The sequence below is a fragment of the Narcine bancroftii genome, chromosome 1 (assembly GCF_036971445.1).
Source record: "Narcine bancroftii isolate sNarBan1 chromosome 1, sNarBan1.hap1, whole genome shotgun sequence".
Taxonomy (NCBI): Eukaryota; Metazoa; Chordata; class Chondrichthyes; order Torpediniformes; family Narcinidae; genus Narcine; species Narcine bancroftii.
The window spans coordinates 131,912,866-131,940,391 of NC_091469.1; the positions used below are offsets into that span (position 1 = coordinate 131,912,866).

At 44.1% G+C, this 27,526-nt stretch overlaps 1 protein-coding gene and 1 long non-coding RNA gene across 2 annotated transcripts in view; one reads left to right on the plus strand and one right to left on the minus strand.

The window, feature by feature from the left end:
• The window catches only part of LOC138764327 (caspase-3-like), a 44,426-nt gene that overhangs the window by 1,987 nt on the left and 14,913 nt on the right, over window positions 1-27,526 (plus strand). The window contains exon 2 of the mRNA XM_069940090.1: window positions 12,371-12,443. Coding sequence (XP_069796191.1) covers window positions 12,376-12,443 — 68 coding nt within the window. The 5' untranslated portion in view covers window positions 12,371-12,375. The remainder of the gene's footprint in view (window positions 1-12,370; window positions 12,444-27,526) is intronic.
• The window catches only part of LOC138764337 (uncharacterized), a 41,555-nt gene continuing 30,400 nt past the window's right edge, over window positions 16,372-27,526 (minus strand). Inside the window, exon 2 of the long non-coding RNA XR_011358122.1 lies at window positions 16,372-16,510. This is a non-coding gene — a long non-coding RNA (uncharacterized lncRNA). The remainder of the gene's footprint in view (window positions 16,511-27,526) is intronic.

Here is a 27,526-nt window from a genome sequence, read left to right on the forward strand (position 1 = left end):
ACCCCCCGCGCCTCCCCCCCACCCCCCGCGCCTCCCCCCCACCCCCCGCGCCTCCCCCCCACCCCCCGCGCCTCCCCCCCACCCCCCGCGCCTCCCCCCCACCCCCCGCGCCTCCCCCCCACCCCCCGCGCCTCCCCCCCACCCCCCGCGCCTCCCCCCCACCCCCCGCGCCTCCCCCCCACCCCCCGCGCCTCCCCCCCACCCCCCGCGCCTCCCCCCCACCCCCCGCGCCTCCCCCCCACCCCCCGCGCCTCCCCCCCACCCCCCGCGCCTCCCCCCCACCCCCCGCGCCTCCCCCCCACCCCCCGCGCCTCCCCCCCACCCCCCGCGCCTCCCCCCCACCCCCCGCGCCTCCCCCCCACCCCCCGCGCCTCCCCCCCACCCCCCGCGCCTCCCCCCCACCCCCCGCGCCTCCCCCCCACCCCCCGCGCCTCCCCCCCACCCCCCGCGCCTCCCCCCCACCCCCCGCGCCTCCCCCCCACCCCCCGCGCCTCCCCCCCACCCCCCGCGCCTCCCCCCCACCCCCCGCGCCTCCCCCCCACCCCCCGCGCCTCCCCCCCACCCCCCGCGCCTCCCCCCCACCCCCCGCGCCTCCCCCCCACCCCCCGCGCCTCCCCCCCACCCCCCGCGCCTCCCCCCCACCCCCCGCGCCTCCCCCCCACCCCCCGCGCCTCCCCCCCACCCCCCGCGCCTCCCCCCCACCCCCCGCGCCTCCCCCCCACCCCCCGCGCCTCCCCCCCACCCCCCGCGCCTCCCCCCCACCCCCCGCGCCTCCCCCCCACCCCCCGCGCCTCCCCCCCACCCCCCGCGCCTCCCCCCCACCCCCCGCGCCTCCCCCCCACCCCCCGCGCCTCCCCCCCACCCCCCGCGCCTCCCCCCCACCCCCCGCGCCTCCCCCCCATTCCCCCATTCTGCCATCCCCAGTGGGCTTTTGTTCATTTATATGGCAATGTCATCTTTTGCTCAGTGAGGAACTGTGCACTGTTGAAATGTTTTGGTCTTCTGCTTATAGTGGATGAAATTTTGGACTTGTTTTAGTCTTGTGTTGAGCAAATTATGAAACTTGATAAAGGGCCAGTATGTTTTGTGGTGCAAACGGGGAAGCAATTTGGACAGGGGTTAAATTTGTCAACTAGTAGTTTGTGGCAGGGTTAAAAATAATTGTCGCCACAAGAGAAGGTCAGTGGCTGTGCAACTCTTTAACTTCCCAAACCCTGTTTACCATCTGTAAGGTTGAAGTCAGGAGTGTGAGTAGAATGTTTTCCACTTGCTGGAAGAGTGCAGCTTCACCAGCGCACTAGCAGCTCAACCCAGTACAAATCATGGCCACGTGAAAGGCATTCCATTCACAACCATTCTACACCGCTGGCGCAAAGTCGTAGGAATTTGTACCCTCTGCAGAATGCAATGCAGCAAGACTCTTTTGCAGCTTCCAAACCCACCACCACCTGGAGTTTGATGTCCAAGCCACCTACCATCTTGAAATATACCACTATTCCTTGACTGTCATTAGAATGAAATCACTTCATTACAAAGCTCAAGAATCAGAATTTATTGTCATGAGCATGTCACAAAATTAATTGTTTTGTGACAGCAATGCAGTGTTAAAGTCACCCAATGCTGTAATTAAATAAACAGCATAACCAATTAAGCGTACAACAGTTTACTTTATTCAGCCTTGATAATGCTAGTGGAGTGAGGGATACCAAGAAAGAATTCAGTTACTTGTTCTCTACACTAATCCCCACTCAAAGCATGCAGTGTTCATAACACTTTTGTACACCTTTGGGCAGGGGTCTGCATAAGAGGCAACAAGTTGCCTTATTTTGCCCAACCTGTTCCGTTGTGGTGTCCACAGATAGCTGGGAAATGTGAGGGTGTCCTTACTCTTGGTTTTGTTCACTTGTTATGTTTTTTCTGGTGTTAGTTACTAATTCTCTACCACTCCGGGAAGGTCATGTTAGAAGGCAATTATATTCCCACCATATTACAAGGCAACTACTGTATTTTCTCATCTAATTCATTAACCCTTGCTAAGCATATTCATTAAACTTAATTCAGAGCAGTCCAAAAATTTATATGAACCACATTACAAAATAAATAAAAATAGAGTAAGATGGTGTCTTTGGTTCATTATCCACTCAGACGGCACTTAAATGGCAGACGGGGTAAAGCTGTCTTTGTGCCACTAAGTGCTCAACTTCAGGCTCCTCTACCTTTTTCCCCAATGGTAACAGAGTGAAGAAGGTATGGCCTGGATGGTGGTGGTCCTTGAAGATAGAAGGTTGCTTTCTTACTATACAGTCCATGTCCTCGAAGGATTGAAGACTGGTGCTCGTGACATCACAGGTTATATTGCACTTCAAGGACTACAACAGTTTATGTAGACAACTTCCCACCACCTTTTCAAGAGTAATTAGAGATATTGGCTCAGCCTGTGAACCCTATTTCTTTTTAAAAAAAATTTTAATATATCACTGGTTGTGCCATGAGAAACCACTTTATATTTAGAAGTTGCTATGATTAGGGTGCACTTTGTACCTTCAGTGGCAGTCAGATGCATATTGAATGACCTATGGTCAAAATGATGACTTGCTGGTGAAGAAGGATGTGAAGTTCCAAATAAAGTTGCCTGGTACGGTGAGGTACTTGGTTCTTACTTCGAAGTAGTGTGATTGTTATATTTTATATTGTATATAGAAGATAAATTGTGGCAGGTTTTTATAGTGTACGTCACATACAAGCACTTCAAAACAAATCTCATTTAAAATGCCAGCTCAAGTCCAGGCTCCTGGTGCCTTTGCAAAGCCTTTGAATGCCTACAAGGACTTCACAAGTAGGTGTTAATTGGACAGGCTGTGGAGTAATGGATTATTGTTTTGGGGAAAGCAACAGATGAATGAACTCCGAAGATTAGGTCTAGAGCCACAGTCAATCTGAGTGCAGTTGGCTGTTCTAAGACGGTCATGTGATTTTCTCTGAGTGAGAGAGAAAATTCATTTTGACAGTTCAGCCTCAGACTGGAATATGTCAAGCTGGCAAGCTTGTGGAATAAACCCCATTTTGAAGATGAATTGTGATTTGACAGTTCAGCCTCAGACTGGAATATGTCAAGCTGGCAAGCTTGTGGAATAAACCCCATTTTGAAGATGAATTGTGAGTTCTTGTGAGAGGGGAGGAGAGGCAGGGGACAGCCAGCCCACTCCGCCTGGATCCTGACTCGGTAACAATGACCCCGTGAGACGACACGAAACCAGTGCCCTTGTGGTCCATACAAGAGGGGATGGGTAGCTGCATAATGTTTCACTTGAAATAAAGGAAACAAAAAGAAACTCTCTGGTGACCTGAAGAAAGAGGATATCATCTGGCAGACCCTGATGGGGCAAGTTTCTTTGGCAAGAGACTGAAGTGGCTGATCAGAAGGGATCAGTTGTGGGTATCCAACGAGCAACAAATCTCTCTCTGAAAACTGACAAGAACCTTCCTGAGTGGTAACCATTTACCTTTCAAGCACTAAAGCCTGGTGAAATTCATAAATGTTAAATTCTGTGCACAGTATAATAATTGCCTGATACTGGTGAACTTGGAGTGAGATGGGATTGTGAATCAAAGAACTTTTCTGAACTTCTAAGCACACTTGTATGTAATGTGTGTATAATTAGAAGGGGGTTAAGTTAATAGTGATAAGTTAAAAGTGTGATCCTGTTTTCATGTTGAAAGATAATTAAAAGTAACTTTTGTTTAAGTAACCATTTGTCTTTGTGAATTTCTATTGCTGCTGGGCTCATAACAGTAGAAATTTTGTGCAATGTTAACTGAGTCAAATAATCTCTTGGCTACTGAACCTTAAAACATCAGTGTGGAAGACCTGCTGTTAGAAAAATATATGCAAATCTAATGGCATCTTTTGTATTAAATAAGTATGATGTAATCTATATAACGCAGCTGTACTGATTTGTGTTTAGGCATTAACATCAATAATGATGAAGTCATTCCACATGTGACCTTAGATAAGATTAAGTCATCTTTTAGGTACGATGGACATGGGATCACTGGGTTTGATATTAAATAGAATTTGAGACCATTACAAAAAAAACAATTTTATCACAAAATGTAGTTACGTTTCATGAATCTTTTTGTGCCCAAAGGAGACGCATGGAGGATAGGATGGTGGAGGGCTTTAAGGAAGAAACTTTTGGTTCTCAGAAACCCATGAGTGCTCTCACATGAATAATAATAGGGAGAATGCACCAGAGTTAATTGGAATGGCAAATTTGAAAGGATTGTAAGTTTATTGGTGTTGGAATTTCAATGCAAATATTTAAAAGGTGGAGATGTAGAACAGATGCATTATGTCAGTGGGAAAAGAGAGTAAATAGAACTTTGAAGGTAGAATTTGGGCTAGAGGGTTGTAGGTATATTGAAATTAACCTTTTGGACTCTGGCCATTTTTAACCTTTCATCCGCATTGTATTCATGGTTAAACTACAGTTTGAACATTAGTACAAACCAGCTGGTGGTTGGTATAAAACCAATCCTGGAAAACAGGGTCATGGAGTAAATGCACTTGCTGGTAGTCCCTGAAAATGGTGACATGGAGCCCAAAGGGTTAATAGTAATCTCAAACTTCAAGTTGTCATTATTGACTCATTCACTGAGACATTTTAGAGAATGAGCTTTTGTCCAAGATCCACAAAAAAGTTCTTTTCCTGTAATATGGAGAGTCATGTGACCTATCTAGCAGGAACCTGGTTGAAAGCCATCACATTTGTCATTCAAGGTCAAGACCACCCATGCTGAGTGCTCACCTTGCCATCGGCCCCTTTTAAAAAATAAAAATCAGTACTGGCTCCTGTAATCACCTGGTCTAGTTTGGGAATACCTGGGCCAGCCTTGCTGGATGGTAAGAGATATAAAGCCAAACACATGGAGAAGCTGGGTCTCTTTTCCCTGAGGAATAAACCTGAGCTCCACTCCAGGTCACAAGCCAGAGATGGTGCGTTCCAGTAATGTGGACCAGGCTTATTGTGGTGCACACTAACAAACCATTGTTGTTATGTATTTCTTTATCTTCCAATTAATCATGGTGCTGTACCTACACCAGGTCTAGAGGTAGTAGATTCTGTTTGTTTCATCAGTGTGTTTAACCGTGGGAACCATGATTAGCAGTGATCTGTGGGTTGAACTGGTGGGAACAGTAGTGATAAGAGTGCTACCACTTGGAAGAGTCAGACTTTGCAGCATCTGGGGAATACTGTTGTATCTTGGGCAGATTCAAGATGGATGGCTCCACATGAGGTCTGGTCTGTGTGTGTTCTTTTCTTAGTGCTGTTTGCTTAGTTAACAAATCTAGTTTTAAAAAGACCCCAAGTTCCTTTATTGCGTGGTCGGTGTGCTGCGCAGCGAATGAAAGAAAAAAAAACATAGAAGCTGTGAATGAGTTGAACCAACCAACTCACTTTACTGGAACTCTCTGAGAGCTTATCAGCTCCACCCCCATGATCCTTTTCGGCCCCTCCCACCGGGACCATTGTGATGTCAGCCCAGTGCGAGCCTGCACCTCCATGACCCAACCAGATGCACGGAAAGTTGCAATGCTGCTTACCGTGGCAAGACCTGAAGCTCTTGAGGTTGGTTTTCAACACATTTGTTTTTGCTGAGGTAGAAGACCAGAGCAAATTCGACAAGGTTATCAAGATGTTTAATGAACCCTGTTCACCAAAGAAAAATGAAACCTTCAAGAGGTTTCGCTCATGCATGCAGCTGCAAGGAGTAGAGCTTTGATACTTAACAGAATTGAAACTAAAAGCAAGAACATGCAATTTTGAAACACTGCAAGGTTTAATGATCAAATAGTGTTCAGGATTTTTGATAAGAAAGTGAGCGAGAGGTTGCTGTGAGAGACAGAGCTTACCTTGGCGGGAACTGTGAAGTTATGTCACGACAGTGAACTAGCTCTGCAGCACATGGAAAAGTTGGGTGATAGTGTAAAAGGCAGTAAAAATGAAGGCGTAGTCGTAGCCACAGTGTCTGGACACACACAAAAACAAAATATGATACAGGACACAACAAAAAGATGGAGAGACGTTCAATTGTAAATGATGTGGCACTAAACATTTATGGGAAATTCTATAATAAGTGCAATGGACAGAATCACTATACAAAACAATGTTTTTCCTGAAGGAAACTGAACAGATGTAAAAGTTTACAAACTGTAGAAGAAATTGCTCTCAGTAATGCACTTTTCATGGGCATATTGGTGCAGGAAGTGAACAGTGTTGAGTAGAATAAATGCACTGTCATTGCATACAAATGGAACAAATATTCCTTTCCAGTAAGACACGGGCAAAGGTCAATTTGATCTCTGAGCTCGACATCAGGACAATGAAAATAAAGCAAATCTTATACTGATCAAGGCATACAATGGACAGAGCATCAACAAGAAAGGTACAAAATAAGTGAAAGTTAAAGATAAAGAGAACACCCTCCAGTTCACATTATTCCTAGATGGACATTGGTGACAAAGCATGTGAAGCCTTACACCAGGGGTGTCAAACTCAAATTCACGGAGGGCCAAAATTAAAAACTTGGACTAAGTCGAGGGCCGAACTAAATATTTATTGAAATTTTTCAACAACATCTGCATGTTTTCTCTTCTTTCAACATATGTAATGTTAAACTTTAGGATATAACTTTAGGAGGATAATGTTACAGGTCAGGAGTAGGTAGCTCAAGTTCACCCTTTGCTTGACCTGAGGGAAACCTATTTGGTCCCTGTGGAGATGTAGTCAGCATTCACAGGCTGTGTCCATTTTGGCCTGCATCAGGACTCAGCATTTCCTGCTCACTCCTCAGGCTCTAGGCCTCTATTCACCCTCAACCCACCATCCCTCTACCTGACCAGTCCTTTACCCAACCTCTACCCACCCCATCCTATACACGCCACTCTACTGCCTCTCCCCTCAACCTGTTCCTCCCTCTACCCGTCTCTCACCCTCTAATCACCCCTCCCCTACTCACCCTGCCCCTCCCCTTTTACCTCTTTCCTATCCAGCCCTCCTTCTACTCATCCCTCCCTCTAACTGCCCCTCGCACCACCATAACTTCCCCTGCCCATTACTCCTCACCTACACCCTCTGCCCACCCCTGCTTACCCACCCACTCAGGCCCAGCGCACTGCCGATCAACTTTTGCGGACAGCCACCATCTCTCTCTTCACGTGCAGGGCCGAACCAGCCGTCCCTGGGGTCCGCGCGGGTGCAAGCGCTGAAGGCCGTGGTGACCGGGAGAAGTGCGCTCGCGCTGTGGAAGGGCTGTCCGGTGCCAGTTGCGCGGGGCTCGCGCTGCCCGGGGGCCGTGCGCAGCCTGCCATGCCCGTCGCACCGACAGGCAATCACAGGCGCTCGCCTATCCGCCGCACCGCTCGACAGGTGGGAGAAGTGACTGGTTGTGGGGGGAGCCTTCCAACTGGCTTGCCGGCTGATGACATCGACAGACTTCTCGTGTTACAATTTCTCGTGTTACAATGGGGAAGGATATGCAATGAAGGGGAGGATGGTGGGGGTGACATTACCAAAAAACAGCATCGGCTCTCGCTGCAGGGCGGGCCACCTCAAATACATTTTTGAAATGATCTTGCGGGCCAAATATAATTATATCGCGGTCCAAATTTGGCCCGCGGGCCAGAGTTTGACATATGTGCCTTACACCCTCTTGACTAGGTTTATAATATTAACTTTGATTATGCACAGAACAGCGTAGAGGAAATACTGGATCAATTTCCTGACATCTTTAATATTGGAGTTCTACCATTCACCTATAAGATATAGTTAAAAGAGGACACACAGAGTGCGTGCCCCAAGGCTGGTTCCAGCGCCATTAAAAGAAAAGCTCAAGCAGGAACTCGACTGAATGATGGCACAAGGGGTCATAAAGAAAGTAGAGGAGCCCACAGAATGCCTGAATTCAATGGTGTGTGTCAAAAAGTGGACCTAAAAGACTTAAATGCCAATATAAAGAAGGAACATTCAGATTCCTACCAGGGATGAAATTACAAGTGAGATGGCCAGTGCAAAGTTTTTCACTAAATTGGATGCTACTGGCAAATAAAACTGCATGATGGCAGCACAAAATGCTGTACATTTAATACATTGCTCAATTCTCCAGTCTGAGGATGCCTTTTGGAATTTGCTCAGCTCTGGAAATGTTCCACAGGACAATGGAGCACATCATATAAGGCATAAATGGGGTATGTGTGTATATGGATGACATGATCCTATGGAGATTCACACATAAACAACACGACAAAAGGCTCATTGAAATGCTACAATGCATCCAGAAGTATAGATTAACGTTAAATAGAAAAAAATCTCAGTTTTGTGAGGTGGAAATCACCTTTTTGGGAGATAAAACTGTCAGCTATAGGTGTAGAGCCAGAAAAAGCAAGGTGAAAGCAATTTTCGAGATGCTCAGACCCATTGACAGAAAAGGCATATTGAGAGTGCTAGGAATTATCAATTTTATTGGTAAATTCATACCAAACCTGTCTTGCAAAACAATGTACTTAAGGAAGTTGTTACAGGACAAATATGAATTCAAGTGGACAGACAACCACAAGAAAGAATGGGGACAACTGAAGGCCATTCTAGCTGCAGGACCAGTACTTTTGATTTTCTTTGACGAAAATACGACGGTGCTTCAAAAGATGGAATAGGTGCTGTACTACTTCATGCGATGGGAGAAGATTGGAGGCTAGTATATGCATCAAGGATGATGACATTTGAATGTGAATATGTACAGATCGAGAAAGAATGTCTAGGTCTAGTCTATGGACTTGAAACTCCACAGTTATGTGTATGGTCTCCCAATATTCGTGGCAGAGACAGACCACAAGCCAGTAATAGCATTTGTTTTTTTTTTTCACTTAACCATGGTGTCAATAGAATCCTGTTTTATCTCTGAATTTCCATGTGAATCTGATCACTGAATCTCTTCCCATATCAGACATGAAATCCAAGCAGATCGCGCTGAAACAGGAAAGGACACAGTTCTACAGAAGCCATCAAGAATCTGAATAAAGAATAGCCTGGAGGTGAATGCCAGCCATACTACAACTTCAGAGCTGAGCTGAGTGTTGTCAATAGGCTTCTACTCAAGAGCAGAATTGTCATCCCTCAATCACTGTGAAAAGGGTGCATGAAGGGAGTTGAAAAATGCAAGAGGAGGGCCAGAACTGCTGTTTATGGGCCAGGGATAAAGCTGACATAGACAGAATGGTTTCCAGCTGTGAGACCTGAGAACTGTACACTTAAAAGTTGTTACTGCTGATGTTCATGTGGCATTTGTGTTGTGTTAAACTTTAAATTGAAAATAAATACTATATTAATGTGTTATGTTTTATTAAACATCTCAAGGAAAAGGGATATAGTGATAGAGTGCTACCACCAGGAGTACGTAGTTGGAGACTGTGTAGCATCTGGGGAATGCAGTTGCATCTTGGGTAAATTCAAGATTAATACCTCCTTATGAGATCTGACCTGTGTTCTGACTTTAGTGCTGTTTGTTTAGATAAAAAATCTAGTTGTTTTAAAAATAACTGATGTTTGTTTAGATAAAAAATCTAGTTGTTTTAAAAATAACTGATGTTTCTTTTATTGTAATAAAAGAAACATCACAGGAACTGAGTAATAGCGATTTGTTGGTTGTAGTGAGTGTTGGTTGTTCAGTTGCTTTCGATGTGGTTGTATTTTGCTTGTGATGCTTGTGTTCTCCATGGTGACTTTCCCTCGTGGGCAAATGAAGGTCTTTTGTTATAATTAATTTGTGTCCAGAGTTGCTTCTCAGACCTGCTGAACTTGTTCCTCACATCAGATGTGCTAATTTTCCTGCTCTGAAATACTGTTCCTGCTTTTGTTTCTTATCCTTGACAATAAAGGTCCAAATAAGATCCAAGAAAATGTTGACTACTTTCCACATCTGAGGAGTCATTGCTCTGCATTTCTACTTTTAATGAACCAGCCAGTGGCCTTTAGAGGAAAAAAATGTTTGAAGATTAAGTAGCAACTGGCAGAAACCTCATGGTCTATTGGCTGCCACCCCAGGTCACTAGGCTCTATGACTTTGTGAAAGCCTGCAACCTCCTGTTCTTGGTTGAGGACATCAGGGAACTGACCCATGGCTGCCTGGTCTGCGCAGCGTGCAAGCCATACTTCTACTGGCTGGAGAAAGCTCACCTTATCAAGGTCATCTGCCCCTTTGAACATTTATGTATGGACTTCAAGGGCTCCCTCCTCAACATTGTTGACGAATACTCACATTTCCTTTTCACCATCCCCTGCCCAGATATGACTATGGCCACTGCCATTAAATCCCTGCGTAACCGCTTCGGATACCCAAGTTACATTCATAGTGACTGGGGGTCCTCATTTATGAGCGAAGATTTGCGCCAATACCTGCTGGCCAAAGGCATAGCCACAAGTAGGACCACCAGCTATAACCCCCAAGGGAATAGCCAGGTGGAAAAGGGAGAATGGCACCATTTGGAGGGCAGTCCTCAAGTCAAAAGGGCTGCCTGTCTCCCAGTGGCAATAGGTTCTACCAGAGGCACTCCATTTCACCAAGTCCTTCCTGTATATGGCAACAAATGTGACCCTGCATGAAAAATTATTTTCCTTTCCTAGGAGGTCGGCGTCAGGAACAATGCTACCAGTCTGGCTGATAACCCCAGGACCTGTGCTACTACGGAGACACACCAGAACTCACAAAGCAGACCCCCCTGGTCGAGAAGGTCCACCTCCTCCATGTGAATCCCCATTATGCCTACGTGCAGTACCAGGATGGGCAGAGAGACACTATCTCAGCCTGGGACTTAGGTTATGCAGGGGCTCCCACAACTGAGGCGCTTGCTGAATTGACTCGATCGATTGACCAGCACCCCTTTCCTGCAACTAGCGGAGACATGGCAGAGGATTTGACCCCACCCCCCAAACAGCTCCAACTGATTCTGTTCAGCCATCCAAATCATAAGCCTGTCACACAGAGGACTGCTCAGAAGACTACAGCAACACCACGGACTGCACTGCAATGGTCAGTTCAATGGACGAAACCACCAGACAGGCTGACCCCGTAAATGGACTCTGAATTGATACTTCACCCCTGCCAGACTTTGTTTCAAAAGAAGGGATGAATGTGGTGGAACATTGTATTGCAGTCATTGTACTGGTTGGCCTGCCTTGATACTTTAACTCCTCCCCCTCCAGGATCCTTAATAAAGGCGGTATCGCCCAATCCCCCTCACTCAGTATTGCCTTGGAATTGGGCCAACAGCATGTAAGATATGAGTAAGTTTATAGTAATTAAAGTATATTAATCTCTACTTCAGGATTGTCAGGTCTAATCGATAATGCTACAATGAACTAATGTTGTTGCGCACTGGAGGCCAAAATTTACCAGCTCTAGAGACTAATACACTCGGCTGGTAGGCATGTTGTTTGTATGACCAACATTAGACTCCTGAAACTTGCTAAAGTGAGATCTGTCACAGCAAGCAATCCCTAGGTGAACCAAGGAAATGTGGGTGACACAGCTGGAAAAACTGCTACGTTGCAGCTCCAGTAACTAATTCTAACCTGAGTCTGGTGCTGGCTGTGTGGAGTTTCTCCAGTCTCCCTGTCACCTTGTGGATTTAATTTGGGTGCTCTGATGCCCATGTTCCAAAAACAGGTTTTGCAGGTGAGTAGCCTTCTGTAAATTACCCCCAGCATAGATGGCTGGTAGATCCAAAAGAAATAGCATAGGATTTTTTGGGAATACTTGTCTTTTTCTTGTGCTTTGTCCTTTTTCACTTGCCCTCCGAACTTTAATAAATCTACATCTGTCATATGATCTCCTTTTCTTCTCAATGTTGACTTGTTATCCATGTACTCTAAATTGGCTGTGTAGTACTGAGATTGTTGGCAAATTCTTTCAGAACTGCCTTCTGTTGTCTGATGAATCCTCTTTGCCATGAGATGGATTGCATTTGATGTCCTTATTTGCAAATTGTAAAGCACCAATTATTTGCAGATTGGGAGCACTAAGCAAGTTGGTGGCTATAGTGAGGTTTAAAATGTGGCCTTGGTGTGCAATTGGATTTAGTGGAATTATTTGTCCAATTATTAAACCTATTTTGTCATGTGACAAGATTATTGGCTCTCTGGGATTGTATTTAAAACTTGTTTTTTCTTTACCCTATTTCTGCTGCAGCCCCCAACTTAGCCAATTGCTTTGTGATTCATATTTTGTACGTGCTTCATATTGATGTTTTCTCTTTTTGACTTAAGTTTTCTCATTAATTCACGATTTTAAATTAAAATATATATTTTGCTTCTAGAAAGAATGGCTGATGAGGGGACAATGACTGGAGGTGACACTGTTGATGCAATATCCAGCACAATTAAGGAAGGGTGAGATGGATTTTTTAAAGAAAATATGCCATGCTATTTTCAGTGTTTATGTTCTATTGCAAAGTGCGCCTTTCAATCTTGTTTTTCATTTCCACCATTAAAATTAATTCAAACTAATAGTCAATATGACTTGAGTATGTTTTTCAGCTGGTAATGTGAAATTGATTGAAATGTATATTGATATAGGAATTAAGTGCTTAGATCGGAGTCTATTCATAATTCACACAAACCAACAGTAAAAGTCTTAGAATCTGAGCCTCAAACTTTTGGCTTTTGCATATATTGTGTAAGCGCCACAGATGTACTGCCCGAGAATCCGGACCAACCCTGAGCAGTCTGGATTTTAGGACTTTTATTGTATATTCACTAAGCAGCAGTCTATGAACTTTAGGCAGTAGGCTTGCACAAAGTTTTGTTTTAATGGCAGTTTTGATGTAATGCAAGAGACTAAAATCATTATTTTCCATAATTGTACTTTAGCTTGTTGCTTGCACTCATTCAATTTCTACAGTTGCATTTATTTTCATGCCTGCATGAGACCATTTGTCCTGAAGACCTTGCTGTCATGGTTGTTATGTGGGTAGTAAATGGACCTTGGGGGGGACTCGTAAGAGCCTGCACTGGGACTATAATGCTTTTTTTTTTTAGCAGTTCACTGTTTTCATGTTTTTGAAATCAGATCAAAGGCATTTAAATAAATTTAAAGTTTAGACATACAGCACAGTAACAAGCCATTTACTTCCAATTACTTCGTCCCACCCAATTTATACCTAATTAACCTATGCCCCCAGTATGTTTCAAATGGTGAGAGGAAACTGGAGTCCCCGGGGAAAACCCATGCAGACATGGAGAGAATGTTCAAACCCCTTACACACCGAGCTGGATTCTAACCCAGGTCCTGTTTGCTGGCTACGTAAAGGTGTTGTGCTAACCGCTATGCCCAGCCATGCAATTGTTAAAAATAATAATCTTTAAAACTTTTTAAATGATTTGTAAATTAAGAAGGTTATAACTGACTTGTATCATCTTCACTTACCTTGGTGACTCCATTATACAAATGGAGCTGTGTTACTTGTGCAGCAGAAGCTCTTCAGATTGGTATGTGTAGCTCTGCAATTGGATGGTGCTGAGTCCATTGGCAGATGAGGTTGCATGTACAGAATCCAGTCTCCAAATCAGTCTATCATGCAATGAAGACTAATAGATTGTTTGCCCTTCTAATTGCTCATTGCAGTTTCATGTTAGCCTTTAGTAGCTTAATTATAAGGACATCTACCGTATATACACATGTAATAGTTGATTTCTGTTAACTAATTTGTAGGGTAAAACTTAGGGGGTCAGCTATTGTGCGCATACTACTTCTGATCATGGTAAGTCCCTGTGTTGCTCAAGGTGTCAAGAGTTCTGATGGGTGGCTGGGACTGGGTGGTAAATCAACTTTCAGGGCTTCAGGAACTCTGATGGGCTGGTAGCCAGGACCTGGTGGTAAGTCTGCATTCAGGGCATTGGGATCTCTGGAGGGCAGGGAGCCTGGGCTAAAATAAGGGGTTGTTTTTTTTTTATGTGCAATATATGGAAAATACCAGATTTTGGAGTCAAAAATAGTGGGTGGAGGGTTGACTTTTACATGGTATCAACTATTTCACGTGTGTATATATGGTATGTCTTTTTGATCATCAACACTTTCTAATATTTCACTATTTAATCAATAGTATGCTTTTTGTTAACTTTACCAAAAGTAGATAACTTAACGTTTTCCACATTCCATTCCATTGTCCACTCACTCAGCTTGTCGAGTTTCTTTTGAAATTGGAAATCTGAAAATATGACATTTTGTTCTCTCAGCTTAATGATTTGTATAGATTATAAGTACTTAGGGTCCAAGCAGTGATCCCTACACTATCTCATTTATCAGAGCCTAGCAACTTGCACAGTGCTCCTTCTGCCTTCATAAGACAGAGCCTAAAAAAAGAGGCTTCAGAGGTCACGACAGCTGGAAAGTGATCACAGGAGGCTGAAAAATGGTTACAGGACTTCCTCAAGCCAGTGGATCGGGCAGTGTTCAAGAATTCTGCGAATCTGAATGAGTACATCAAGGCTATCACACACTTTATCAAAATGGCTGTCACACACTTTATCAAAATGGCTGTCACACACTTTATCAAAATGGCTGTCACACACTTTATCAAAATGGCTGTGGACGAATGTGACCCACCAAATCATTCAGGGTTTTCCCCCAACCAGAACAATGAAATCCAGAACCTGCTGAGAGCCGGATCACAGGCATTTAAATTCGGAGATCAAGATCAGAATAGCAGGAGCAGGTATGACCTGTGAAAGGCTATCTCCCCGGCGAAGTGGAGATTCCAGATGAAAATGGAAACAACAAAGGAACTGTGACAGGGCTTAAATGCCATAAACCTGTTACAAAACCAAATTCGGTAAAGAAGCTGACAGCAAAGCTTCTTTCCCCAGAGTAACTCAAAGTCTTGTATCCCCGATTTCTTGACCGTAAGAATGAAGAACTATCCCTCCGCAGCTCCACGTACCCTGATGATCCCATCCTGTCCATATCGGAGGATGACGTGCATGGTGCCTTCAGGAGAATGAATCAGAGGAAAGCATCCAGCCTGGGTGGAGTACCTAGCTGAGTATTAAAGATCTGTGCTGATCAACTCACCAAGGTATTTACAGATATCTTCAATATCTCACTCTAACAGGGCGTGGTACCCACCAGTTTCAAAAGGTATCAATCATGTGCGGTGCTCAAGAAGAGGGCAATGACCAGCCTTAACAACGATCGACCAGTAGCACTTGCATCAACAGCGATACAGTTTTGAAAGGCTGGTGTTGAAGCATATGAGCTCCTGACTGAGTGGTAACATGGATCCATTCCAGTTCACCTATCAAAGAAACAGGACTACAGCGATGCCATCTCACTGGCTCTACACAAAGCCCTGGAACACCTGGACACAAAAGATACATAAATCAGGATGCTCTTTATCAACTACAGCTCAGCATTTAACATCATCGTCCCCTCATAATGTATAGCAAACTCCAAGACTTGGGAGTTAACACCCCACTATGCAATCGGATCACAGATTTACTCACCTCCAAACCATAACCAGTGAAGATTGGTAAGAACTTCTCCTCCATCAGTACCAGAGCATTACAAAGCCCACTGCTCTATTCCCTTTATACCTATAACTGTCTGGTTCGGGACGACAGTAACACGATCTACAAATTTTCTGATGATCCCATGGTAGAGGGTTGTGAAAAGGAATGGAATATGTCCGCGTACAGGATGGAAATTGGCTGAATGGTCCACCAACAATGACCTTGCACTCAATGTCACCAAAACTAAGGAGCTGATTGTTGACTTCAGGAAAGGAAAGCCAGAAGTATGCAATCCTGTGATCATTGGGGGATCAGTGGTGGAGAGGGTGAGCACATTTAAGTTCTTGGGAGTCACCATCTTGGAGGATCTTTCTTGAATCCAACACTCCAAAGGCATCATGAAGAAAGCACTTCAGTGCCTCTACTTGCTTAGGAGTTTGCAGAGGCTTGGTATGGTACGGGATACCCTGGTAAATTTCTACAGAGGTGTGAAAAGTGTGCTGACCAGCTGAATCACGGTTTGGTATGGAAACAACAATACCCTTGAGCATAAAGCCCTCCAAAAGTAGTGGATGCAGCCCAGGACATTTCAAGCAAAACCCTCCCACTATTGAGTACATCTACAGGGAGTGCTGCTGTCGGAGGGCAGCAGCCATCATCAAAGACCCACACCACCCAGCATATGCTTTGTTCTCACTGGTGTTATCAGGAAAGAGGTATAGGTGCTACAAGATTTGCATCTCCAGGTTCAGGACTAGCTGTGATCCTTCAATCATCAGACTCCAAAACAACAAACTCATTTGGAGACTCATTTAGGACTTGGTTCATTATTTATTACTGAATATTTATTTTCAATATTTGAGCAGTCAGTTTGTTTGCATTTCTTTCTTTTGTAACGATTTCTTTCTTCTTGAATACTGTTTACAGTCACCAGTAATTAGAAATTCTGCCTGCAGGGAAAAAAATGAATTTCAGGGTTGTACGTGGTGCCATGTAGGTGCTCTAACAATAAATTTGGACTTCGATCTTTGAACTTAATTGAAGCAGAGAAATTCTAAAGTTCTCAACTATTGTTATAGCCAATATAAAATATGACAGTGGAGATGGGATTCAAAGACACTCAGCAAACAGCCCTTTGTAATGAGTAAAACTATTGATAACTGTTTTCTGCTTCTCATTTGACCAATTAATAATCCAGTTCATTGCTTTTTGTTACTTGCCAGGAGCACATACATTGTTCTATATATCCAATCATATTAACACAATTGACAGAATTGACACGATTGACAGAAAGGATATCAACTCGGAAGATGCGGAATTTATATGGGTAGAACTGAGGAATAGCAAGGGGCGGAAAACGTTAGTGAGGGTGGTATATAGGCCTCCAAATAGTAGTGTAGAGGTGAGGGAAGGCATTAAAAGAGAAATTAGAAAAGCGTGTAATAAGGGAACAGCTGTCATCATGGGAGACTTTAATTTGCATATAGATTGGACTAATCAAATTGGTAAAAATACTGAGGAGGAGGAATTCCTTGAATGTTTACGTGACGGTTATCTAGACCAATATGTCGAGGAACCAACTCGGGAGCAGGCCATTTTAGATTGGGTATTATGCAATGATAAGGGGCTAATCAACAATCTTGTTGTACGAGGCCCTTTGGGTAGGAGTGATCACAATATGATCGAATTCTCACTCGACATGGAGAGTGATGAAGTTAAAACCGAGACTAAGGTCCTGAATTTAAATAAAGGGAATTATGATGGTATGAGACGGGAGTTGAGTAAGATTGATTGGGTGGTGTTTATGGGGGAGTTGACTGTGGATAGACAATGGAAAGCATTCACAGATCTAATGGAGAAATTGCAAAAATCGTTTATACCGGTTTGGCATAAAAATAAACCAAAAAAGGTGACTCAACCGTGGATAACAAGGGAAATTAGAGACAGCATTAGGTCCAAAGAGAGAGCCTATCAATTGGCCAAAAAAAGTACCACAACCGAAGACTGGGAGCAGTTCAAGATGCACCAAAGGAGGACAAAGGGATTAATCAAGAGAGCAAAAATAAATTACGAAAGTAAGCTTGCGGCAAATATAAAAACCGACTGCAAAAGCTTTTATAAATATGTCAAGAGGAAAAGATTGGTGAAATCCAGAGTAGGTCCCTTGCAGTCGGAATCAGGGGAATATATAATGGGGAATAAGGAAATGGCAGACCAATTAAATTCTTACTTTAGTTCTGTTTTTACAAGCGAGGATACAAATACCCTCCCAAGGATGTTGGGAAACATAGAGACTAATGCAAGGGAGGAACTGAAAGAAATCAGTATCTCTAAGGACATGGTCTGGGGGAAATTGATGTGATTGAAGGCAGATAAATCCCAAGAGTCTGATAATCTACATCCTAGGGTACTTCAGGAAGTGGCCATTCAGATAGCAGATGCTTTAAGAATTATTTTCCAGAACTCGATAGACACAGGATCAGTACCCATGGATTGGAGGGTAGCTAATGTTACCCCACTATTTAAAAAGGGGGGTAGAGAAAAAGTGGGGAATTATAGGCCGGTGAGCTTTACATCAGTAGTGGGCAAAATGATGGAATCCATTATTAAGGATGTAATAGCGGAGCATATGACTAGCAGAGAAGGGATCGGACGGAGTCAACATGGATTCACAAAAGGTAAATCGTGCTTGACAAATCTATTGGAATTCTTTGAGATGGTGACAGGTAAAAGAGATGGGGGAGAGCCAGTGGATGTGGTGTACCTGAACTTCCAAAAGGCCTTCGATAAGGTCCCCGCATAAACGACTGGCTTCCAAAATCAAGGCTCATGGGATTGGGGGCAAAGTATTGATGTGGATTGAGAACTGGCTGGCAGGTAGAAGAGAGAGAGTTGGGATAAATGGCTCGTTTTCTGAGTGGCAGGCGGTGACCAGTGGGGTGCCACAGGGATCTGTACTGGGACCCCAGCTGTTCACAATTTACATTAATGATCTGAATGAGGGGATTGGATGTAATATCTCCAAATTTGCAGATGACACTAAGCTAGGAGGGGTTGTGTGCACGGAAGAGGGGGTCAGGAAGCTCCAGTGTGATTTGGATAAATTGAGGGACTGGGCAGATACATGGCAAATGCACTGCAATGTGGATAAATGTGAGGTTATCCACTTTGGTAATACAAACTGGAGGGCAGATTACTATTTGAATGGCAATAGATGGGGAAGTGCAGAGAGACCTAGGGGTACTTGTACACCAGTCTCTGAAGGCGAGCATGCAGGTACAGAAGGTGGTTAAAAAGGCAAATGGTATGTTGGCCTTCATATTAAGAGGGTTTGAGTATAGGAACAAGGATACCTTACTGCAGCTGTACAGGGCCTTGGTGAGACCCCACCTGGAGTATTGTGTGCAGTTTTGGTCACCTTATCTAAGGAAGGATGTTCTTGCAATGGAGGGAGTGCAGAGGCGATTCACCAGGCTGATACCTGGAATGGCAGGAATGACTTATGAGGAAAGATTGCGCAAATTGGGATTGTACTCGCTGGAGTTTAGAAGATTGAGAGGGGATCTCGTAGAGACATATAAAATTCTGGCAGGACTGGACAGAATGGATGCAGATGGGATGTTTCCAATGATGGGAAAATCCCGAACCCGGGGCCATGGTTTGAGGATAATAGGCAAACCATTTAGGACCGAGATGAGGAGGAATTTCTTTACCCAGAGGGTGGTGAATCTGTGGAATTCATTGCCACAGAGGGCAGTAGAGGCAGGTTCATTAAATATATTTAAGAGGGATTTAGATATATTTCTTCAGTATAAGGGTATTAAAGATTATGGAGAGAGGGTGGGGACGGGGTACTGAACTTTAAGATCAGCCATGATCGCGTTGAATGGCAGAGCAGGCTCGAAGGGTCGAAAGGCCTACTCCTGCTCCTATCTTCTATGTTTCTATGTAACACTAGTCAGGAAGCTATTAGATGTGGTTGAAGTTGTTATAATGAAAGATGTCTTAGTTAATGGCAGTTAGATCGTTTTATCAAAGAAAAAAGGTAGTGCAATATGGACCTCCTTTTAAGGAATGAGGCAGGGCAGATGTGGGAACTGTGTGTAGGGGAATGCTTTGGGTCCAGTGATCACAGTGCCATTAGTTTCAAGTTAATTATAGATAAGGATAGATCTGGTCCTTGGGTTGAGGGATGGAGAATGGCCAATTTTGAGGGAATGAGAAAGCATGATTGGGATGTTATTTTTTGGCAAGAGTGTGCTTGATAAGTAGGTTGTGTTCAAAGGTGAAATTTTGAGAGTACATGTAGTCCCCAGTAAATAACTGTAATTGGGACCGAAGGATTGTTCACATCTCGGAATGGACGCAAGTTGGAATTTTGCCTGCGTGTGTGGAGTCCTGAAGTCTTAAAGCAAACTCTGATCAAATCAGTTTTTAATAAATTTTTGTTCTATTTGACAAATTATAACAGGGATACAGGATATGTAAGAGCCAAAATGTGCATACTTGCCTTGTTGTTTGGCGTCCCAGGGTCTATAGGTTGGGTATGGCCATCTTGATTTCTGTGTGCATGTTAGTCTTTGGTTGGTGCGTTTGTGTATTGTAGTTTGGTTGGTGCATGCAGGAGAATTAAGCGTCCTGACGATATTTGTGCCCTTAACTCTCAAGCATGTGCCAACCGAACTCCAATACGTGACCCCACCGCGCCCGCTTGCCCACAGGAATCAAGATTGCTGCACCCAGCCTATAGACCCCAGAATTCTGAATAACAAGGTAAGTACGCATATTTTGGCTCTTGCACGCCCTATATCTCTGTTATAGTTTGTCAAATACAACATGAACCGTGTAAATTTATTTTCTTATTTTCTTTTAATTAAGTCTCATGTGCAGATGGACGTAAGTCAGGGTGTACCTGTACAGAGTTAATGTTCCTTTCCGGATTAAAAGCTACCATATATTTCGGCATGCAAGTCGAGTTGAGAAACCATAAAAAAAAATTCTCAAAAGAGGGTGGGGTTGACTTATACACAGATATACTTTTGAGATCCTAAAAAAAAAATCTGATTGATGTCAATTTGACATACAAGTCGATGCTGGAAGCAGCTCCCCACTACCAGCGCCGCCACTCCTTGACACCTCCTCACCGCTGGGTGCCGCCATAACTGCTCTTACCTGAGACCCTGAGGTCGCTTTCGCCACTCCTGCCTGGTTGGCTGTGGTTCCTGCTCCCACAGGGAGCACAATGTCGGTTCTCCAGCTCCATGGGCTGTCACTGCTGCTGCCTGGTAGGCCAAGGTTTCTGCTCCTGCCTGGAGCATAATGTCGCCACTCCAACTCCGTGGGCCATTGCTGTCTGGTAGGCTTAGGGTTTTTTACTTAATTTACGGCTTTGTTACTTGCGGTTGGGATGTTTTAAAAAATTTTGGGTTGTTCTTGGAGGCCCAGACAGCCCAAAAAATGAGGGTCGACTTGTATGCCAGATATATCATAAACCCTTAAAATTAGTCTGAAAAATGGGGGTCGACTTGTAAACCAAATTATACAGTATGTTAACAGCCACAGAAAAATTGCATGGTTTTTGAGGGATATTGAAGATCTAAATTAAAAAAAAATTTAACACAATAATGAGTCCTTCCGATCCATGAGTCTGTGCTGCTCAAATACCCCAAATGACCTACCCATGTATGTTTTGAAAGTTGGGAAGAAACTGGAACTTTGAGGAAACTCAAGCAGATATGGGGAGAATGTACAAACTCCTTACAGACAGACTGCACCTGATTCAAACCCAGATCACTAGCGCTGTAATAGCATTGCTATTAACCGTTTTGAGTAAGAAGAAGAAAGTGGTGAAAAGCAGGTAGAGGCAACAAAGAGCAAATGAGGTGTTTGAGGAGCATTTTTTTTAAAAAATGCATGAAAGAACAAAAAGAAAATCTGAAGGAGTAAAAGACGACGTGAGGTTGCTTTAGCAGACAAGGCCAATATATTAGGAACAAAAGGATTGTAAGAGACAAAATTGGTCCTCTTGAAGATTTTTTTGCTTCTATATTTATTCAGATGTTGATACTCATAGAAGTGAGGCAAACAAGCAGTGAGGTTATGGAACCTATGCAGACTAAAAATGAGGAGGTGCTTGCTGCCTTAAGGCAATTAGGATGGATAAATCCCTAGGGCCTGACACTATATTGCCTCTGACCTTGAGGGAGGCTAGTGTAGAAATTGCATGGGTCCTGGCAGATATATTTAAACATCCTTAGCCACAGGTGAGATGGCAGATAGCCAATGTTGTTCTGTTGCTTTATATTCCAGGAACTTGTAGGTTGACAAGCCCAACATCTGTATTGGGAAAGTTATCAGAAGGTATTTTAAGAGATTGGATATACATTTATTTGGATAGACAGGGACTGATTAGGGAATCACATTGCAAACAAGGCTTTGTACATGTTAGGTGGTGTTTAACCAATCTTGTAAAGTTTTTCTAGGAGGTTTCCAGGAAAGGTGATGGAGAAATACTTGTGGATGTTGTCTACAATGACTTTATTAAGACTTTTGACAAGGTCCTGCATGGAAGGTTGGTCAAGAAGGTTTAGTCGCTTGATGCTCAGGATGAGCTATTAAATTAGATTTGCTTGGCTTTGCAGGAGAACCCAGAGAGTGGTAGTAGATGATTGCTTGTTTAACTGGAGGCCTGTGACAGCAGTGTGCTTCAGGGATTGATGCTGGGTCTATTGTTTGTTTTCTTTATGAACAATCTGATGATGATGGGGTAAATTAGATCAGGAAGTGCATACATGACACAAAGATTGGAGGTGTAGTGGACAGCAAGGAAGACTTTCACAACTTTGCAGCAGGAACTGGACCAGCTGGAAGAATGGGTTATAAACTGGAAAACTGTTTCAATGCAGACAAGTGTAAGGTGTTGCACTTTGGGAAGACTAACCAAAGTTAGTCATGCATGGTAAATGGTAGGCACTGAAGAATGCAATAGGACAGAGGGATCTGAGGATACTGATACATAATACCCTGAAAATAATGTCACAGGGAGATAGGGTCATAAAGAGAGCTGATAGTATATTGGCCTTCATAAATCAAAGTACTGAGTATAGGAGTTGGGATGTTATGGTGAGGTTGTACCAGACTAAATTTGGAGTATGTGTGTAGTTGTGCTCCCCTTACTACCAGCCCCCCCACATCTCCATCAGGCACACAAAACTCAAAACGGTCAACCAGTTTACCTATCTCGGCTGCACCATTTCATCAGATGCAAGGATCGACAACGAGATAGACAACAGACTCTCCAAGGCAAATAGCGCCTTTGGAAGACTACACAAAAGAGTCTGGAAAAACAACCAACTGAAAAACCTCACAAAGATAAGCGTATACAGAGCCGTTGTCATACCCACACTCCTGTTCGGCTCCGAATCATGGGTCCTCTACCGGCATCACCTACGGCTCCTAGAACGCTTCCACCAGCGTTGTCTCCGCTCCATCCTCAACATTCATTGGAGTGCTTTCATCCCTAACGTCGAAGTACTCGAGATGGCAGAGGTCGACAGCATCGAGTCCACGCTGCTGAAGATCCAGCTACGCTGGGTGGGTCACGTCTCCAGAATGGAGGACCATCACCTTCCCAAGATCGTGTTATATGGCGAGCTCTCCACTGGCCACCGTGACAGAGGTGCACCAATGAAAAGGTACAAGGACTGCCTAAAGAAATCTCTTGGTGCCTGCCACATTGACCACTGCCAGTGGGCTGATATCGCCTCAAACCGTGCATCTTGGCACCTCACAGTTTGGCGGGCAGCAACCTCCTTTGAAGAAGACCGCAGAGCCCACCTCACTGACAAAAGGCAAAGGAGGAAAAACCCAACATCCAACCCCAACCAACCAATTTTCCCCTGCAACCGCTGCAACCGTGTCTGCCTGTCGCGCATCGGACTTGTCAGCCACAAACGAGCCTGCAGCTGACGTGGACATTTACCCCCTCCATAAATCTTCGTCCGCGAAGCCAAGCCAAAGAAAGAAAAGAAAACTACAGGAAAGATATCCATACTGTTATGAGCCCAAAGGACCCCAGAAACCAGCAGCAATTCACCACAAGTAGTAACTAACAAAAGTTGTTTTTAATTATCTTTAAACATGAAAACAGAATCAAACTTTAACTTATCACTATTAACTACCCAATTTAACCCCCTTCTAATTCTAAGCTCAAGTGTATGTAATGTGTGTGTACATTTAAGAAAAGTTCTTTGGTTCATAGTTCAATCTCACTTCTCATTCTTCCAGGTTCACTGGTTGTAGGCAATTCTTATACTGTGCACAGAATTTAACCTGTATAAAGTTCACCAGGCTTTGGTGCTCGAAAGGTAAATGTTTACCGCTCAGGAAGGTTTTGTAGGTTTGCAGAGAGATGTGTTCCAGGATTTCCACAACTGAGGTACCACAATGTCTTGCTGATAAAACTTACCCTATCATGGTTCTCCAGATGATAACCTTTTTTATTTCAGGCTACTACAGAGTTCATTTCTGTTCCTCTTTTTCCAAGAGAAAAATCAGACAGAGAGTACTTCCAACCATCCGCCACTCTGGAGCTTCTAGCCGCTTTCAGGTGCATTCTCTGTCAAGAATGTGCCTGCAGAAGTGGATGCAGACCTGTGGAATGGTTGTTCAGGTGGCAGCCCTGAAAGCGCTGCACTGTCCATCTGAAAGGGACAGCTCAGAGCGCACTCCAGCTCCTGTCCCTTCATGACGCCGGGGTTTGGGAGGCCAGTGCGGGATGCCCCAGCCCTGATGTCCCATGTTAGGGGGCAGGGGCAGCGAGGAGGGGGGCTGTCAGGTGCTCGCCAGCTGATTGTCATCCCCTTAGCAGCTGCTTTCACTTGGTTGCATTCAGGTACCTAGGGGGACTCCAGTGATTATCCCTCTTGGAGGAGGGTTGGAAAGTGCGCCTCATACTCTGAAGTGGCCTTCCAACAGCTACATAGGGGTAGAATATGTGGCTTCATATCGAGGTATTTTGGCCACCTGAAAGTGTCTTCTGTAACAGTTCCAACAAGCTTCTCCTGGCTGACACTGTTCAGTCTTTCCCTCTCTCTGAGATTCCAACTGCCAGCCGCATGTCCTTCTCTCACTTGCAAAACCCCCTCCTTCTCCAGCAAACGATAGGAGTTAGTCTTCTGCTCCCATCTGTTGTTTTAGGTAAACAAACCTCTCAAGGACCTCTGTGTGAGCACTCTGCAAAGAGGTCAAACACAGACAACCGGAGTCTGGTTGTTCTTCCAAGACAATGTTCTATTCATTTCGTGACATCATTTCAATTAGCACCTACTTGTGAAATGTGCATAGCATTCTCCAAAGTTTCTGTAAAGTCACTGAATTCTTCAATATTTCAAATAAGATCTGTTTTAATGTGTATATGTATGCAACCTACTCTAATTTTATCAATTTATCTCCCAAAAACATTTCCAAATATTCCATCACAATACGATTGTAAATATTGCAAAAATGATGTATAGGACTTGAGGAACTGAGTTACAGAGAGGTTTAAAAAAAAAAAAATTCAGGACTTAATTGCCTGGAGTGTAGAATAATAAGGGAAGATTTGATAGAGGTATACATAATTATGCGGGGTTTTGATAGAGTAAATGCAAGTAGTCTTTTTCCGTTTGGGGTTACGTGAACATGGGTATAGAGTGAAAGGGACAATGTTTAAAGGGGACGTTAGGGGGAACTTCAAGCAGAATGTTGAGAGTGTGAAGCGAGCTGCCAGCTGAAGTGGTGAGCATGGTCTTCATTTTTATTTTGATAATTAAGAAAAATTTGGATAGATAGGAGGGGTCTGGAGGGCTGTGGTCTTGGTGCATGTCATTGGGACGAGGCAGAATAATAGTTTGGCACAGTTGAAATGAACTGAAGGGCATTTTCCTCTGCTGTAGCATTCTCTGGTTTTATGCAAGATTCTGTATTTGAGATGTCAAACTCTCAGGGTAAATTTCTGCTGTTGTTGACACTAATCCATACATTGAAACAATAAAGCAGACTATCAAATTGATCCTATTCAGTTATATCTTGGTAACAATGATTTAAGCAGTCATTTACAGAACTGTGTAAAAGAACATTCATCTGAATGTAGCCCTTGCCAGCAAGACCATCTGTAAAATGAATACATTAGGAAAATAATGAGCATTTAAAATAATTAATGGAGGAGTTGGGATATCATGTAGTGGTTGTTTAAAACATTGGCAGGGCCACTTTTGGAATATTGTGTACAGTTCTGGTCAACCTGGTTGAAACATAGAAACATAGAAGATAGGAGCAGGATTAGGTCATTCGACCCTTCGAGCCTGCTCCGCCATTCAACGAGATCATGGCTGATCTTAAAGTTCAGTACCCCGTCCCCGCCTTCTCTCAGTAACCTTTAATACCCTTATACTGAAGAAATAGATCTAATTCCCTCTTAAATATATTTAATAAACCTGCCTCTACTGCCCTCTGTGGCAATGAATTTCACAGATTCACCACCCTCTGGGTCAAGAAATTCCTCCTCATCTCGGTCCTAAATGGTTTGCCTATTATCCTCAAACCATGGCCCCGGGTTCGGGATTTTCCCATCATTGGAAACATCCCATCTGCATCCATTCTGTCCAGTCCTGCCAGAATTTTATATGTCTCTACGAGATCCCCTCTCAATCTTCTAAACTCCAGCGAGTACAATCCCAATTTGCGCAATCTTTCCTCATAAGTCATTCCTGCCATTCCAGGTATCAGCCTGGTGAATCGCCTCTGCACTCCCTCCATTGCAAGAACATCCTTCCTTAGATAAGGTGACCAAAACTGCACACAATACTCCAGGTGGGGTCTCACCAAGGCCCTGTACAGCTGCAGTAAGGTATCCTTGTTCCTATACTCAAACCCTCTTAATATGAAGGCCAACATACCATTTGCCTTTTTAACCGCCTTCTGTACCTGCATGCTCGCCTTCAGAGACTGGTGTATAAGTACCCCTAGGTCTCTCTGCACTTCCCCATCTATTGCCATTCAAATAGTAATCTGCCCTCCAGTTTGTATTACCAAAGTGGATAACCTCACATTTATCCACATTGTAGTGCATTTGCCATGTATCTGCCCAGTCCCTCAATTTATCCAAATCACACTGGAGCTTCCTGACCCCCTCTTCCGTGCACACAACCCCTCCTAGCTTAGTGTCATCTGCAAATTTGGAGATATTACATCCAATCCCCTCATCCAGATCATTAATGTAAATTGTGAACAGCTGGGGTCCCAGTACAGATCCCTGTGGCACCCCACTGGTCACTGCCTGCCACTCAGAAAATGAGCCATTTATCCCAACTCTCTCTCTTCTACCTGCCAGCCAGTTCTCAATCCACATCAATACTTTGCCCCCAATCCCATGAGCCTTGATTTTGGAAGCCAGTCATTTATGCGGGACCTTATCGAAGGCCTTTTGGAAGTCCAGGTACACCACATCCACTGGCTCTCCCCCATCTATTTTACCTGTCACCATCTCAAAGAATTCCAATAGATTTGTCAAGCACGATTTACCTTTTGTGAATCCATGTTGACTCCGTCCGATCCCTTCTCTGCTAGTCATATGCTCCGCTATTACATCCTTAATAATGGATTCCATCATTTTGCCCACTACTGATGTAAAGCTCACCGGCCTATAATTCCCCACTTTTTCTCTACCCCCCCTTTTTAAATAGTGGGGTAACATTAGCTACCCTCCAATCCAGGGTACTGATCCTATCGAGTTCTGGAAAATAATTCTTAAAGCATTTGCTATCTGAATGGCCACTTCCTTAAGTACCCTAGGATGTAGATTATTGAGGGATGCTATTAACGTGGAAAGGGTTGGGTGAAAAAAAAATTCATGAGCGTGCAACTGGGACTGGGGTACTTCAGTTGTAATGAGATACTAGATATGTGTGGATTATTTTTAATCCTCA